The following is a 17,053-nucleotide window of genomic DNA, read 5'->3' on the forward strand; positions in this document are numbered from 1 at the left end:
CTTCCCTTCCCTCTTCTGCCCGCCCCTCTCAAGATGGCGGAGGCGGCGGCGTCCGGATGAAGCGGCGGGCGCGCGCCCCGGCGGGCTTGCGCGAGGCCCGCGGAGCAGGTAGCGGCGGCCGCGGCTGCCCTGGCCACGGGGTCCCGCCTCCGCGTTCGCTGCCGGCTTCTCCACCCTGTCTTCTCCCCTTTCTCCGCGCCGGCTTCCTCCCCGGGGGGAGCCGCGGCGCGTTGCCGGCAGGGCTCGGGGCGCGCCCCCGCCTCGGCGCCGGGCAGCCTTTGGCGGGCCCGGGGCGCCGGGCCGGGCCGGGCCGGGGAAGGGGAGGGAAGGCGCCCGCGGCGGCACGGGAGCCGCCGAGCAGCTGCCCCGGCCCGCGCCGTGCTGGGCCGCCCCGCGGGCCGCTGGAGGGACGGCGGCCCGGGGCACTGCGGCGCCTCTAGCGACAGCCGCTGCTGGGGTTAGCGAAGGCCCTACCCTTCTTTTACTCGGTTAAAAAAATCCCCTTGGGAGAAATAAGAAGTGTCTTTTCCTGTATTTAAAATGCGACGGATCAAAAGATAGGTAAAAGCTAATAGCCAGCAGCAGTGTTTGAGATAATATGTAAAAAGCGTTATCCTTCGTGTTATTGGAAATCTAAGATGTTAGAGATGATTCTAAATAAACAGATTTTCCTTTGGATTAGTTAGTGAAACTTCTTTGTTTTGTTTTGGTTTTTTTTTTTTTCCATTCAGAATAGTTCTTCTGGAGATCAAATACCTGGAGGGAAAAATGACATCGATTATCAAGTTAACCACGCTTTCAGGGGTGCAGGAGGAGTCTGCCCTGTGCTATCTATTGCAAGTAGATGAATTTCGGTTTCTATTGGACTGTGGCTGGGATGAAAACTTTTCTATGGACATTATTGATTCACTAAGAAAGTAAGTAGTTGTTTAAAAAGAAAAAAGTCTTATTCTTCTCAGAAGCTTTTCAAATACCATTTAGTTTTATTTGTATGATGCTGTTAAATCCAAAATTGTTCCTTTTTTTTTTTTTTTTTTTTTTTTTTTTTCTTTTTACTTTGAAGATATCCTTTATTTGAAAAGAAAGACTGATAAAACATTTCTGGTAAAAAATTTTCTTTTCCTTGAGTGTCAGTGAGTCACATCTAGTAACTCTTAATTCTCACTCTTCTTCTGGTTTTGTTTTCGTTTAGATGTTTTGTTCTGTTCATAACAAAGAACAGAGCCTGTGGGAGATTGAGTTTGACTGTAAACTGATACAGAATGATTAATTAAGTTTAAATGAAAAAAATCTCATTGTATGAGAATTCATGCAAGCTGAAGGTAAAATGGTTTGGCTTTTGCTTCTCGTTTCAAATTTAAGGAATTGTGTCTGGAGAAAAGCTTTTGTTAGTGTCCCACACCTGCAAAAAAAAAAAAAAAAAGTCTAAAGTTTTACTGTGAGGAACAGTGAGGAGCTTTCCTGATGTGCACACATTGATTTCAGAATTAGGCCTGAAACATGGAAATTCCTGGAGGAAACTTAAGTCTTATGATGCTATTTTAATAGATTTAGTTTTCTAAGTATTAACATGTAGTGTTTGAAGCCTATTAACTGAGGATTATCCTGTACTAAAGATAGCTTCTAAAATTTTGTTAAGTGTCTTACCTGAGAAGCAATTAAACAAAATCATCTTTTTGAGAAGAATGTCCATCAAGAGAAATGGGATGTGCTGTTGTAGCTAAGGGAACAAAAAGTTAGACTTCAGAGTATGTCGATCCAATTTCTGTTTTCACGTGTTGTATCTGTTCTGGAGTTTGTTTTTCAGTTGTGAGAGACATAATGGCTAAGTTATTGAGTACCTCTACTTGGTCATGCTCATCTGAATAATAGCTGTAGTCTGTTTTGGATTAATACATAACCCGTTTTTGATGTGTAAACAGTTTATAATGTGTCTTTACTCTGAAAATAGTTTTGGCCCTTCAGTTAATGTACTTTCTAGTGTTCATGTATCAAGAATTTGGTGTGAAACTTCTGAGAGCTCTTACGTGACCTGGCCTTGAAGTTGCATTTTGAAAATGCATGTTTTAATTCTTACGTAGTTTGAATTTCTGGAAATATTTGTAGGGTTTTTTAATTGTTTTTAAAAGTTTTATTCTACACCTAGAGGATATTTATTTTCTCATTTGACATTCAAATTGTGCACTTGTTTTCAAAAGAACTGGAACACCTTCAAGCAAAATAGAGAGTATAGAATACAATGCAGACCATCACTCACTCCTTTTGTTGTCCCTTTTTTGTAGACATGTACACCAGGTTGATGCTGTTCTTCTTTCTCATCCTGACCCTCTACATCTTGGTGCACTTCCATATGCAGTTGGAAAAATGGGCTTAAATTGTGCCATTTATGCAACTATTCCTGTTTATAAAATGGGACAGATGTTTATGTATGATCTCTATCAGGTATATTTAAATTAGGTTTTTTTCATACACAAAGTCTCCAATATGGTAGAATGCTCAAGTTACTGAATTTTCTTTATTTTTCTATTTGTTTTAGTCCCGCCATAATACAGAAGACTTCACTCTCTTTACATTGGATGATGTAGATGCAGCCTTTGACAAAATACAGCAACTGAAGTTTTCTCAGATTGTGAACTTGAAAGGTAAAGTTACTCTATCAGCAAAAGTTTCAATACATGACTTATCTTTTAATAGTTCTGTTGCCTTTCACTATGAATTAAGGCAACTTTTTTAAAAAGGAGTAGGTCTTTGAATGTGTGTTTCTCAGCCCTGAAACAGCCCAACACAGTAGGGCTGTGTTGCTCTGTATCAGTTGAAGATTTGCCTCAGTAATTGTGTTTGGAAATGGATTAGAATTTCTACTTAAATTTATGAGGAGCAGGTTATACCAAAGCCTCTCTAAGCATTTGTTTCTCTTGTATTTTTTTAACTTTTCTTGGAATTTGTTTATGTCTCTAAAATGCATTTACTCATGCCAAGTGGTAGGTACCTTGACAGCTTCTCAGTAACGAGGAGCAAAAGGAAAGGTTTTCCAGAGGATGAATTGGTTGCTCGTACTAAGTTATAGTGTCTAAATGATTTAACAAAGAGGTCTTGGCAGACTTTGAATGGCACTTAGTATGGCTTAATGTTGAGAACTGGCTTTCTGAGAATCAGCAGCTTTTTGCTCTCGCTGAGTTTAAAGATCAAAATGAAATGGAAGTCCTGGTCCTGCACAGAGATATTTACAGCCTTACCACCAGCAGCTTCTCTCTGAGTTGCATCATATTGCAGTTGCTGAATGTTACTTGCCAAAGTACTTGCCTTGTAATGTGAAAAAGAAAAATAGAAATGGAAATCGTTCTTAAAGGCTGCTGGCCCTTTTCAAGATACTAACTTTGTAGTAAGACTCTGTCCATGCTGTTAGCTTTTACATCCTGTAAATGCTTGAGTGAACTGTTATTTTATAACACTTTACTCCTTAATTGAAGTGAATCAAAAAGACTTGATAGGTACATCCAAGAAAATAATACGTGTTTTAATTTTTGCCAGAGTTGTGCACTTCTATGCAAGCTGATGAAATACAGCAATGACAGTGAGTAATTGTCATGAGTGGTCTAGTCTGATGCTGACAAATATCTAGGTTAGCACTGATAACAAGGAGAAACAGTACTTTTAAAAAAATGTTACCAGATGCTGAAAAGATTTGTTATCCCTGACTTGTGCGGCAGCACATTAGACGCCATTTCTGGAACTCTTTGCAGCTTGTGTGCAATTTCCAGTGAATTTCCAGTCTGCATAATCCATGTGTTTTTGTAAGTACCCAGACAGTGAATATGATAGAGTAAATATTCTAGGTTGTAGGGAGAGGGGCCTACCTCTCACCAGTGCACTTGCTTTGGTATGTTATGTTTGTTATATAATTTGCTGTTGGTTAGGTCCATAGTTACTGCAGCTGGGCTGCTATACCTCTAGAAGTTGGTGGGAAGGGGAGAGAAGTAATGATTTTTCACTTTTAGTTTCTTTTTCTGGAGGCAGAGTAGAGGCAAATTGCTATATATATATATATATATATATATATATATATATATAAAATATATATATATATAAAATATATATATATAAATAATTAAATACAGATATTGGTTGGATTGGAAGGAGGGATAGATTACTGACTTTTTTTCATATTCATTTGACTGTTTTTCCAATAATTCTGGTGTTCATTTTTTTTAAAATTGCTCTTTTGTATTTAGAATAATGGATTTTAGTAGATGTGATGTACCTGAAATGTTGAAAGTTTTTTAAATTACTTTTTTGTAGGCAAAGGACATGGCCTGTCAATCACACCATTGCCAGCTGGTCACATGATAGGAGGCACAATCTGGAAGATTGTCAAAGATGGAGAGGAAGAAATTGTTTATGCAGTTGATTTCAACCACAAGAGGGAGATGTATGTTCAACATAGCAAAGTATATTGCTTGTACATTGTGTTAGGTGTTCATAATTTGGCAGTGCATAAAAAAGTTTTGGAAGTAGCAGTGCCTTTTCAGGTATCATAAAACCAATACTTTATCTTTGTTCAGATTAATGAATTTGAAACACATCAGCTGTGGATTTATTTACTCCCCTCAGATCTTTTTTATTTGTAAGTTTGAAACAGGAAACCTGTGTGAAACTGCCACTGCACTTACTCATACTCAATTTAACAAATGCTAGACACTAATTTCTTCACAATTATTTGACCAGACTTTGGCTTTTCTTGAACAGCCTCTTATTCTTAGCCTGAAGTCTTTTAAGTCATTCTTTCCTTCATTTATATGTGAGACTCTATTCAGCAGTTGAGGAATGTGATGTTTGTACATGTAAACATCTGGAAGCTAGCTGTCTATTTTCATATAAAATAGAACTGCATAAAATGAGATCTGGCCCTTTTTTTCCACAGCCATCTGAATGGATGTTCCCTGGAAATGCTGAGCAGGCCTTCATTGCTTATTACAGATTCATTTAATGCCACTTACATACAGCCTAGGAGGAAGCAAAGGGACGAACAGCTACTGAGTATGTATTCTGTTTGGGGTTCAAAATAACGATAGAATGTTTTATTAACCATTGTAAATTGTTTTCCTATAATCAGTTCATTAGCATCCAAATTAAGGTTCTTCATTAAAATTTAACAAACTTTGAGTCATTCTTTTCTGATGGTGCTAATCCTGTGAGTAAAACATTTTCATAAGAGCAATGATTTGCACCATGTTTTAACTTTATTTGAAAACTCTGTATTTTAGGTTAGTGTTGGTTGATCTCGAGAGATTTTAAAATGATTTTCCTCATCACATTATTAAAAATCAGGAAAATAGAGGTTTTTTAAAAAAGGGGGAAAAATATTAGTTTTGAAACCTAAAGTTTAATTTATTTCTGAATTCAATTTGCTTTTGATTGTGGTTGCTAGTGGAATGTAGCAAAAAAGTGCCAAAATCATGATTCAAAGTATATGGTCTTTTATTTTGTTTGTTTTCTTAGCTAATGTTTTGGAGACATTACGAGGTGATGGAAATGTATTAATAGCTGTGGATACAGCAGGCAGAGTTCTGGAACTTGCTCAACTTCTTGATCAGATATGGAGAACAAAAGATGCAGGATTAGGAGTCTACTCACTAGCACTTCTGAATAATGTCAGCTACAATGTAGTGGAATTTTCTAAATCACAGGTTTGTTTTGAAAATGTAACAATGAAGAGGGTAAGAGGCTATGTACCCAACAGCATGCTGTTTTTTCCTTTGTTAGTTTAAAAAGGTGGGTGGTGGGGAAAGGGGCTCAAGTAGAATCACAGAATGGGTAAGGTTGGAAGGGACCTCTGGAGATCATCTAGTCCAACCCCCCTGCTCAGCAGGGTCACCTAGAGCATGCTAGACAGGGTTGCATCCAGGCGGGCCTTGAAGATCTCCAGAGAAGGAGACTCCACAACCTCTCTGGGCAACCTGTGCCAGTGCTCTGTCACTCTCACAGTGAAGGAAGTTCCCCCTCATGGTCAGGTGGAACTTCCTGTGCTTCAGTTTCTGCCCATTGCCTCTTGTCCTGTCACATGGGACAACTGAAAAGAGTTTGTCCCTGTCCCCTTGACACCCTCCCTTCAGGTACTTGTAGGCTAAATACCAGGTCTTGTCCTTATTCCAGAATGGTTGTTTGTCTTGTATTTTTAGATCAAGTAACACAAAGTCAAAGCATGACTTTGGGCATGCTTCTTAATACTGATTTCTGTTTTTGTTTCATCATGAGAACTGTGAGCATAGCTATAGATATTTAGAAGAGAACATAAAGTACTAGTTTCTCTGCTGTTTACACTCAGCATTCTTTCTTAGTATGTGTAGAAACATTAATGTAAACATGTACATATTGCATCCCTGTACTTAATGCTAGGTATGTATATCATTTGAGAACTCATATTCCTATAAATAACCTTTTTTCCCCTTAATTCATATTTTAGGTAGAATGGATGAGTGACAAACTGATGAGGTGCTTTGAAGACAAGAGAAACAATCCTTTTCAGTTCCGCCACCTTTCCTTATGTCATAGTCTGTCTGATTTGGCTCGAGTGCCTAGTCCAAAAGTTGTTCTTGCTAGTCAACCAGATTTAGAGTGTGGTTTTTCTAGAGACCTCTTCATTCAGTGGTGCCAGGATTCAAAAAACTCTATAATTTTAACTTATCGCACTACACCAGGAACATTAGCACGATTCCTGATTGATAATCCTTCTGAAAAAGTTATAGATATTGAGGTAAGAGTTCTTTTTATACCTCTGACTTCTTGATGTGAGTCATCTAGGGGAATGTGATCAAAACTGAACTTAGTTTTGTTTTTGTCCTACTGAAAACACTTCTAGTGGCAAATAGAAAATTGAAATCAGCATGTTTCATATTTAACCGCTTGTGGATAAATTTGTGTAAAATAGTACTTATATTAAGAAACTTGTAAAAATGTTGGGTTTGCGTCATGTGGCAAAATTAATACTCCATAGAGATGAACATGAAGTTGTTTTAAAATACTTACACAGAGACAATACTTTTGTGTCTTTTTGTTATAATAGAAAAAATGCTGCTTGCAGTTAATGTGCAGACAATATATGATTATTCCTGCTGGAAAGTCGTCTGTTTCAGGGTGAGGGGAAAATCAAATCAAAAGAGTAGAATATGTTCCAGCAGAATTAGAAAAATAAGTGAAAGCTAGAAATTAACAGAACACAGCTAACTTAATTAAATGTTAGTCATGCTTTCAAATTATTTTCAGTTAGAATACCTGTACCTACTTCTGTCTGATATACTTTGTTAATATATGGGAGTGTGTATCCCTCTGATCTCAGTGGTAATTTAATTCCTGACAATGGAGCTTTCTTCTATTTTGAGGTAAAAACATAAGATTACCGTGAATACACTATTACAAAAACTCATCAATATTCGTAGTGACCTAGTCTCTAATTTGACTTGTAAAAAGTAAGCAATAAAACTTACCATTGCTTTGTCTGCTAGTCTAGCCTTTGCCAAACTGCTTTTGTTTGATATTAATGATACAGTCAGGAAGAGTAGAAGAGCACTGCGCATCTGAGTGTGCAACTTCAGCTTTGCCTTGTTTGGTTATTGAAATAAGAGAGTCATACTTACCTTGTCAGCAGTGCATAGGAAAAGTATTAAAGCTGTGTCAGCTACTCAGAAATTAGTATTAATTTTTATTGTATCTGTAGTTGAGAAAACGAGTCAAGTTGGAAGGAAAGGAACTTGAAGAGTACCTAGAAAAGGAGAAACTAAAGAAAGAAGCAGCTAAGAAGTTGGAACAATCTAAAGAGTAAGTATACTGCCTATTGCTGTATTCTACTTTTATTGTCAGAGTTGAGATTTCTGTGTGATCAACCTGCTGGTTCAACTATATACAGGGATAAATACAAGTGGTAGTTTTGATAGACTCACCTGAGGGCATTCAGGAGTTTTTGATGATTGTGTTAAGTTTGTTTTTATGATCTACCTATTTTGTCTGCTATTTAGCTGTGAGCTTTTTCTCAGATATATCTAAACTGGCCTCATCCTGCTGAAAACAGTCAATATTATGTGGACTGTTATTTCCTATTCAGTGTGTTTATGTAATATTAAACACAAAAAGAAAAAAAAATGCCTTTTTTTAATGTCATTTCAGGGCAGATATTGATTCCAGTGATGAGAGTGATGCTGAAGAAGACATTGATCAGCCTACTGTACATAAGACCAAGCATGATTTGATGATGAAAGGTGAAGGTAGCCGGAAAGGAAGCTTCTTCAAACAGGCGAAGAAATCTTATCCCATGTTTCCAGCTCCTGAGGAAAGAATTAAATGGGATGAATATGGAGAGATTATCAAGTATGTGGGAAAAGCAGTGGTAATACTTAATAACATAGAGTAGCTATACAATAGTTCAATCATAAAAATAAATCTAAAAATATCAGTATCGTCTCTGCTCTGCAAAACTATTACTTGCTCTTCCAATGCGGTAAATGAAAAGTTAAGGTAGTTTCCGCAAAGTTTCATGGGAAGCTTATGATAGGATCCTTGGACCTGTGCTGGTCCTTGGCCTGTGTTCAGGCCTTTTTGAATGTGCTCCCCTTATGGGCATTTTTTTTCTTTTACAGGGAAGAAGGAAGAATATTCTTTCTTTTTTGAACCTGATTTATTCCTGCTTTTATTATAAATTATGAAAATGATAATTAAGAAGAAGAAGCATAATTTGTCGCAGAAAAAGCTAGCAATACTTGCCAATTTGATATATTAAATGCTTGCTAAATTCCCTCCATTTGCTAGTATTCCACAAGATACTCAGATTTCTTTTTTAGGATACAAAAGTGATCTTTTCCAAATGAGCTCTATTTACATGTGGTTGTACCAAAGGCAATTGTGGGGTGGGGAAAAAAAAACCCAAAACAACAACAACAAAAACCTGTTAGCACTGACTTATGAAACATCTTATAAACAACACCTACTGTATTATTACTATAATATGTAGTCCATTGGTGTTACTGTAAGACAATTTAAAAGCAAATCACCTTTTGTCCTTTAGACCTGAGGATTTTCTGGTTCCAGAACTTCAAGCAACAGAAGAAGAAAAAAGCAAATTAGAATCTGGTTTGACAAATGGAGATGAACCTATGGACCAGGATTTATCAGATGTTCCTACCAAATGTATTTCAGCAACAGAGTCCATGGAAATTAAGTGAGTGGCTTTGTTTTAAGTATTTTTGTAGCTAAGAGGATGCTAATGAAAAGGCAAGTGCATTATAACCAGTGTTCAGTTGCTTTGTCTCTTTTTCAGTGTCAGTCTAATACTCTGATTGGTTTCTTTTACATTCCATGTGTGGAGGGTGTCGTGTAATATAAGACTTACTTATTTGAAGATATTTCTTACACAGGATACTTGATTTAGCAAAGTGATACAGCAATGCACAGAAATCAAAAGGCAAATGTAAGTTGTGCTTAGCAAAATATAACAATTGCAATACGCAATTCAATTACAGTGCGAGATCTCCATTACGGGTCTTTATAATGTGCTCACTGTCATGGTGCTGAGTGTCCTCTGTTGCTTGGAAAGAATGTGTGGGTCGAAACTAGCCCAAGCTTTTGCTCTCCTCAAATCTTTTGTTGTTTGGTTTTTACGCTGTTGGGCTGAGCCAGGTATATACTTCCCCTGTGGTGGTGTGACTGACTCAGGGAGATACTTATATTCCTGATTAACTCACGCAGAAACGTTTATACAACCAGTTGATTCACTCAACTGGCATAGCTGTTTGCCTAAAGTAAAGGCCACCCTTTGGTCCCCTTTGTGTTAAAATTGTCAGCTATCTGTGCAACAGCTCTGATCAGTTACCCAAACGTTTTTCCATGAATTTCATGGGCATATCCTCTTGCCCATCTCTTCCAAGCTGCCTTATACTGTAGGGATTTATTGGTCACTCACATCCAGAAAGCTTTGGGTATTTTTTTTTCAGGCAGGAACTCCTGATTTTATTTTCTCCAGCACTGAAGAGAAGTATGAAATAATTAAGTGTTTTGTTTTTCTTTTTTAGTGACAGTGGATAGTGATTCCATTCATTCATTTATTCCTCATGCAACAGGATGGTAGCTCTTTGTGTCTAGTGTAGGTTTTTTGTTTTTATGTTTCTTTTTTGAGGGGCTAATAAGAAACCTATGCAAATGTGCTATCATGGTGTTAATTAGTATTTTAAATACTTTGCATGCCATTTTTTTCCTCCTCTGTTCTGCTTGTTACCTGTGTGATATAAAGGGATAGTGGGAGAATTCCAACCCACAGATCTCTCGGAGCAGCCCTCCAAAGTTCCTGATACTAGATGGGTGCTTGGATATACTTATAGTGTATGCAGATGCTGTTGCTGGCAAGATAGTATGACAGGGGGATCTTTGCAGAATTCTTAGTGGAAAACTGTTGTACACATGCTGAATTGTATGGAACTGTTAGATGTGTCCAGTGAGTCTTACGTTCGTGATCCTACCTTCGTTTTATTAAAGTGGTGTCATAGGTGGTGTGCAAACAGGTAAAGGACTAGTTTGGAATTAGGAAAGTGGGAAGATGTCCAAATTTCTTTCCTCAGATTAATCCTGGTTGACTGACTTTATAGTCTTTCTTGGACTGCACAGTCTGTTTTGGTTCCCACTCTTAAGAAATTTGCAGTTAATCCCCTATATGATGGGGACAGGTAGGAGGCTGGAAAACAAAGAGGAAGCAATGCAACAGTATGTCAGCACCGTTATTCAAATGTATATGTTTTGTTAGAAAAGATTGAACTTGTTCAGATGTAATCTATGCTTATGTAATGTTTTGGATAACTTTAAGTGAATTTGGGGAATTTTATAGTGTTAAGCTATACATGCATGCTGATACTTGACTATGCTTTATTTTGTTACTGATCTATGATGGCCAGGCTGTTGTGAAATATGCCTTGTGCTGGTACCTTTAGCTTATGTGTAGTATTTTCAAAGTACATTCTATTTTAAATAAAATATCTCAAAGTTCTCAAAGATTTAATCTTTAATTTAAAAAATTTTACTTTTTAAATTCAAACTAGAGCTAGAGTTACATATATCGACTATGAAGGACGTTCAGATGGCGACTCAATTAAAAAAATTATTAACCAAATGAAACCAAGACAATTGGTCATTGTCCATGGACCACCTGAGGCCAGTCAGGACCTTGCAGAGTGTTGCAGAGCTTTTGGTGGAAAAGATATTAAGGTTTACATGCCCAAACTACATGAAACTGTAGATGCAACCAGTGAAACTCACATCTACCAGGTAAGGCATTAGAATTTTTTACTTGTATAAGTAGTGTGAACTATAGTAGAGCTGTATTGACAGACCTTTTAATTTGCCTGTCTATTTGGGGGCAAAGAAGAAAATATACCATGTGTGTACATTTGATTTTGTGGGATCAAGATGTTAGTAGCACTTTTCTATTTCCTGGGTAAGCTTTTTAGTTATGCTCAAGTGAATGTTATTTATAAGCAGCATTCAAAATTTTGAGATTAATGTAGTATTTCTTGTGGTGCAAAAGGCAAGGCTCATGTCCATGGGAACATCAGTTTGTTTTACTGAATCCTTAATAGATTTCTAATGTCTATATTTGAAGCATGCTGTATACTACTTGCATTTTAGGATTGCTTTTGGAATCTCAGGAGCCTTAAAGAACAAAAATGTCTATGCATGAAATCCTTCATATCCAAACAGTGCCTAAAAATGAACATGTAAAACTAGGAGCAGTTAATTAAGAATAAAGCTCTTCCCTTCCTCTCCCCTTGTGCTTCCCTTCTCCCCCCTCCCCCCCAAGAACCCAATGACATTAAGGTGAGTGTTCTTAGAAAGTGAGGTCCTGATAATGTTTTGCATTAAATCTTCATAGTTAAGCTCTAAATAAGAACCTGGAGAATTTGAGTGAAGCACATAAAAATTATGTATGGTCGCAGGTAAAATTTCTGAGGTTGTTCAGAGGAGAGTGTCTCACATGCGGTTTAAAAAGGAGGAAAACATTAATGGGTGAAGTTAATAGAAAAACATTGGTAGAACTGTTGAAGTAGAGGTCCTTCTGCAGAATTGTTTTCTTCCAGAGCAAAATATGTAACTTTGTAGAAGTGGAACTTTCCAGTTATTGAAAATTATCCTGTTCTACTGTTCTTGAAACAGCAATATTTTCTGTTTGCCTTTTTCTTTTAAGCTTTTTTTAAAGTGTTTAGTTTGTAAGAAATGATAAGGTTCTGATTTCTTGCAAAATATTTGAGTAGAACTTTAATAGCTTTGTTTTTGTAAGGAGGAAATTATATCTTCTGCATAGAATTATTCTTCTGCTTGAATTTTTCTGAACAGATGAAGTAGTTGGGAGATACTGAATTAGGAAAAAGATGAGTGGGACATCAGAAATGTCAGTGTCATTTGGGCAGACTGTGCAGCAATTACAGTTTCATCAGTTGCAATATCCTTTGTACAGTTGCAGCCCTGATGCTGCTATTGGGATCATACATAATCTCATGTGTATAGTGGTCTTGCAGAGTAGGGCTTTATCCAGTGGGTTAAAATCTTGATATTTGCCAGAAAAGTCAGAGTAAATTGGATGCTTTAATCACTTCAGATCTGATTTCTACAAAATCCCTCCTTGCAATAAAATATTAATTACCACTTGCATTTAAGGTTGGAATTTGTAGTTGCAGTTTGCTCATCTGAATGTAGCTGAAAAAGCTTCTCTTAAATTTACAAAGGCCAATCGAAGAACCCCTTGGCCACAGAGAGGAATATTTCAGATGATTTTAAAGATTAAAGAATTGAATTTTAAAGATTAACGAATTAAGAATTGGTTGTTCTCACTGTAAGTTTAGTTCAAGCTTGTAGTCGGAAAGGTTTTGTTTTAACTAGCACAAAATTAAGTTACTGTTCTCTTACTTTCAAGTTGTAAGATAAGGACTACACACATTTTGTAAGCTTTTTACATCTTGCCTTGATGATACTGATTTCCCTCCTTTCCCTCCCCAAAGGACTATGAATCAAGGCTGTGCAGAGACATTGAGAGGAAAACTGCTAATTTCTAAAGCTTGGAGTAAGGACTCTGTGAAATATCTATTGTATTTTCTGTGAAATCAGTAGTGCTTTTACTTTTGTGCAATCTAGGTCAGGTTAAAAGATTCACTCGTCAGCTCCCTTCAATTCTGTAAAGCCAAAGATGCTGAGTTGGCTTGGATAGATGGTGTCCTGGACATGCGAGTTTCAAAAGTGGACACTGGAGTTATTTTGGAAGAGGGAGAGCTGAGGGAAGATGAAGACATAGAGATGCAAGTGGATATGCCTTCTTCAGACTCCAGTGTCATTGCACAACAAAAGGCTATGAAAAGCCTGTTTGGTGATGACGATAAGGAAATGTGTGAGGAGAGTGAGATCATTCCTACTTTGGAACCTCTGCCACCTCATGAGGTACAGAAACTTTACTGGTTTGGGTTTTATTTTGTTGAGTTCTGTGTTCAGATTTCTTTTCTAGTTCTTAGTGCTTGATATTGGGATCTTATTCAAATGTAAGTCTAACTGAAACTGGGTTTTTTGTTGGTTTTTTTTTTCTTTGTTAAAGATGCTACTGTTGTCCAGATTTTAAGGTTTTTGTAGTGAGGATTGTCTCTTCTGCGTATTAAGCATAATACAGTTACCATCTAGTTGTGGATATAAGTTCACAGTTATTGTAACTTGTTTCATATTTGTAGTTAGTACTTGTAGCTTTGGATGCTTGCTGGTGCCTAGCCTCTCTTGGGTTTTAGTATGTTTTGTTGATGCTGTGGAAAATGCCCCATATACTGTAAGTAGAAAAATATGTCTTAGAAATATATGCGTATCCACCTCCGTAGTAGTGGCTTGGGAGTTCATTCCTTTAATCTTTTCTATCTTCACTCTTAAATGAAAATACTTTACATGTATGAGTAGATACTATTTTATTCTTTCACTTAATTAATAAAATGCCTGCTAATCCTGGCATTACATTAAGATGCTTTTGCACACTCCTAAATGTATTTTGTTCTAGGAGCTAGATAAACTTGGAGAGAGCTGTAAAGGCTGTTCTGATCTATGACAAGTGTCACAGGAGTATGTGCTGCCAGGAATACTGCTTGCTGTAGCTCTGTCCCTGATGTTTCATGGCTCTTAAGAGGGATCTTCAGGGGTAGCTTTACAATTGTCTTCAGTGTAAACACAGGAAATATTTCTTTTGCTTAATGGATGACTTTTAAGGCCTTTGTGTTCTGCAGAGGTCTTGCTGTAAATGACAAATGGAACCATTTTTCTAACTTACAGTCCTGTAGCCTGTCCATAGGCCATATTGCTGCTAATCCAATAACGATGAGATCTGTGAAAGTGTGAGGTTGTAGCAGACTTACTAAAATTGTTTGTTGTTTAAAGGTGCTTGGACATCAGTCTGTGTTTATGAATGAACCAAGACTATCTGACTTCAAGCAGGTTCTTCTGCGGGAAGGTATTCAAGCCGAATTTGTAGGAGGAGTGCTTGTGTGCAACAACCTGGTGGCTGTTCGCAGGGTAGGTGTCCTATGTCTTAAACTCTTCAGCAAGTAATCCATTGCATATATTCTAAACTAAAATTACCATCTCATTAATGTAAAGATAGTAAATTGAAACATGTCTTTTGTTTCAGACTGAAACAGGACGCATTGGATTGGAAGGCTGTCTCTGTCAGGACTTCTATAGGATAAGAGACCTTTTGTACGAGCAATATGCTATTGTCTAAAGGAAATGCTGCAAAGATATCTTTACTTGAACTTTAAAAGATAATGAGAATTTCACTCTTCCCGGTTCTGACTTTTTATAGTTTTCTAATTTATATAGGGGGAAACTAATTCATAATGGACAGTTAACTACCCTAAATGTGTAAATAACTGCTGCTGTTGCTCTGCACAAATCTGTAGGTACAGTCTGTGTTGCTTACTTTCAAACCATTATGATTTATTCTGTCTTGCACAATACATTATAACCGAGTTTCTTGAAGAACAGCTGATAAACAAAGATTCAGTTAGTCAGGACATATTTTGGTCTGATAGATTCCATGCTAAAGAGTACAGAATATATAAAAGTCATTTTTCTGGTCTAAAACAAAGCTAGATGGGGAACTGTGGGTGGGCTGTGGTAGGGGGTTTTTGTTTTGTTTAGGGGGAGAGAGTCCACTTTTTGGAACAGCAGAGTTTAGTTGAAGTTTTTAATAGATTACGGAAAGTTAATTACCTAAACTTTCTCTTAGTTAATCTAGGTGCATGTTAATGTTGCAACTGCCTCATGTTACTGATTTATTCCATAACATACATTCTTATACTGTATGAAATATTAGTCTGCTGGATCAAAAATGACTTTTAAAAGGTACTCTTAGAGAAAACTAGAGAAATTTGTCAAGCAGTTTAAAATCTAGTAATTGTGTGCTTCAGAGTAACTGTAAAAGCTTATAGAACTTGTAGCTTTTAGCTGTTGCAGACTTACGCCAACTGTAAAATCTCTCAATTTTTGATTTTAATACTTCCAAGGACTAACACTCTTCATCTATGTATTGCTGTTTAAGTTCAGTGTGCAATGAGCTGAGTGCAGGAAGATTGTTCATCTTGAAATCTGAGTTCATGTGATATATTTAATGCTTTTGTGCCAGGTTTCACACTAGCTGCATGTTTTGACAATGGGATTAATGTACTTGCTGATGCTAGGAACCGATCTTTCTTTTTAAGTGAAGATTAAGCACAATTTTGGGTGGCTTAATTCCTCAAAGTTGAAGGGATAATATTGATCAAACTTATGCATACTAATGGCCTCTGGAGAGTCTATTTAATCTTTTTTTCCACATCCACATGTGAACCACATGCTTGGGGAGTGTGTGTGGGTTGTTTGCTTGTTTTTACATACAACAGCAATGTAATATGTGGTCTATGTGTGTATGTTTAAAATAAAATCTTTTGTAAGCGGCAAAATGTAGCCCTATGGGCTATCAATGGAAAGATACTTTACTTTGCAACTCATTTTTGACTAATAGTTCTTTTTATCTGATCTACAGATTTATTTATTCTGTTTAGGGTAGTAACTTAAAACTGAAGTCCCTTTTTTCTTGAAAAAAGATTTGCTAGAACTAGATATTAAAAACATAAAACAATTTAAACACAAAAAAATCTTGGCTAGGGTTAACCAAACAGCTTAACACTTTTTTTTTTTTTTTTTTTTTTTTGTCTACAGTTTAGGAAAATGTTTATTTTCAATTATACTGGCACCCAGAATTTCTTAGAAATGCTCTGTTTTGTTTAGCTATTTTGTAGCAATGCCATGTAAATCTGCTTCATACTGGATGCTTGTTGGTGAATACCATTGTATTACTTTTCTATTGTTGACACAAATGAATTTTTATAAAGTGAGTTATTTTGTACATAATCATATTGGCCTTTTACCTTGGGGGTTGGGCTGGGGAGAGATAATGTGTGGCTTTATAGAATGTATTATGTATTGTTGATAACCCTTATGATATCAAACTAAAAATAGTACTAGTTTTAAGAAAAATGTTTGTGATCATGCTGTCTATCTGCCTTTCTACCTCTATTGCTTTTAACCTATTAATTCAAATGCAGCTTAAGATTAGCAAAAGGCTGATGGTATTGAACACTGAATTCTTGTGTCCTCTGGTAAAGTTAATGCCTTCACTGGGGAAAAGCTGAAGTACGAGCAAAATGACTAGTTGCTGTTTTTTGTTCTATTTGCCATGAACGTGCCTGGAAATCAGCCCTAGCAGGCTGCTGCTGCCTCTTACCCCACCAGTATATTGGAGAAATGAGAAAGCCAAGGGTGGAGGACATGCAGGGCAATGCTACTCTTTCCATCTCCCAGGAGCTGGGGAAAAGCTGAGTTTGAAAACTGCTGTGGTGGTAAGAGATGAGGGGAGAATACAGGACATAAGTAATAAACATATCACTGGCTGCATCTGCACTGTAGGGCAGGTGTGCTCCTCAGCTATGCATTTATTACTTGCAAGCATTGTGGATCTGAA

At 37.0% G+C, this 17,053-nt stretch overlaps 1 protein-coding gene across 2 annotated transcripts; it reads left to right on the plus strand.

Moving 5' to 3' along the window:
• Window positions 1-27: 27 nt before the first annotated feature.
• CPSF2 (cleavage and polyadenylation specific factor 2) lies at window positions 28-16,569 on the plus strand. Of its 2 annotated transcripts, XM_062576019.1 has the most exons (15): window positions 28-108; window positions 732-917; window positions 2,283-2,442; window positions 2,537-2,642; window positions 4,300-4,429; window positions 4,922-5,037; window positions 5,500-5,687; window positions 6,464-6,754; window positions 7,715-7,815; window positions 8,161-8,361; window positions 9,056-9,208; window positions 11,076-11,301; window positions 13,162-13,461; window positions 14,431-14,565; window positions 14,681-16,569. In XM_062576019.1, exons 2-15 carry the CDS (start codon window positions 769-771, stop codon window positions 14,771-14,773), a joined length of 2,349 nt encoding a protein of 782 aa, XP_062432003.1. In that variant the 5' UTR covers window positions 28-108; window positions 732-768; the 3' UTR covers window positions 14,774-16,569. The 2 variants fall into 2 exon arrangements, with proteins under 2 accessions (XP_062432003.1, XP_062432004.1); XM_062576020.1 differs by lacking the exons at window positions 28-108; window positions 732-917; window positions 2,283-2,442; window positions 2,537-2,642 and adding an exon at window positions 3,561-3,574.
• Window positions 16,570-17,053: the final 484 nt, after the last annotated feature.

This window comes from Rhea pennata, chromosome 5 (assembly GCF_028389875.1).
Source record: "Rhea pennata isolate bPtePen1 chromosome 5, bPtePen1.pri, whole genome shotgun sequence".
Classification (NCBI taxonomy): Eukaryota; Metazoa; Chordata; class Aves; order Rheiformes; family Rheidae; genus Rhea; species Rhea pennata.

Coding starts and splice junctions, on each gene's coding strand:
- CPSF2 (XM_062576019.1), top strand. CDS start 769: ATGACATCGATTATCAAGTTAACCACGCTTTCAGGGGTGCAGGAGGAG. Junction 7,816..8,160: donor AAGTTGGAACAATCTAAAGA/GTAAGTATACTG, acceptor ATGTCATTTCAG/GGCAGATATTGATTCCAGTG. Junction 9,209..11,075: donor ACAGAGTCCATGGAAATTAA/GTGAGTGGCTTT, acceptor AATTCAAACTAG/AGCTAGAGTTACATATATCG.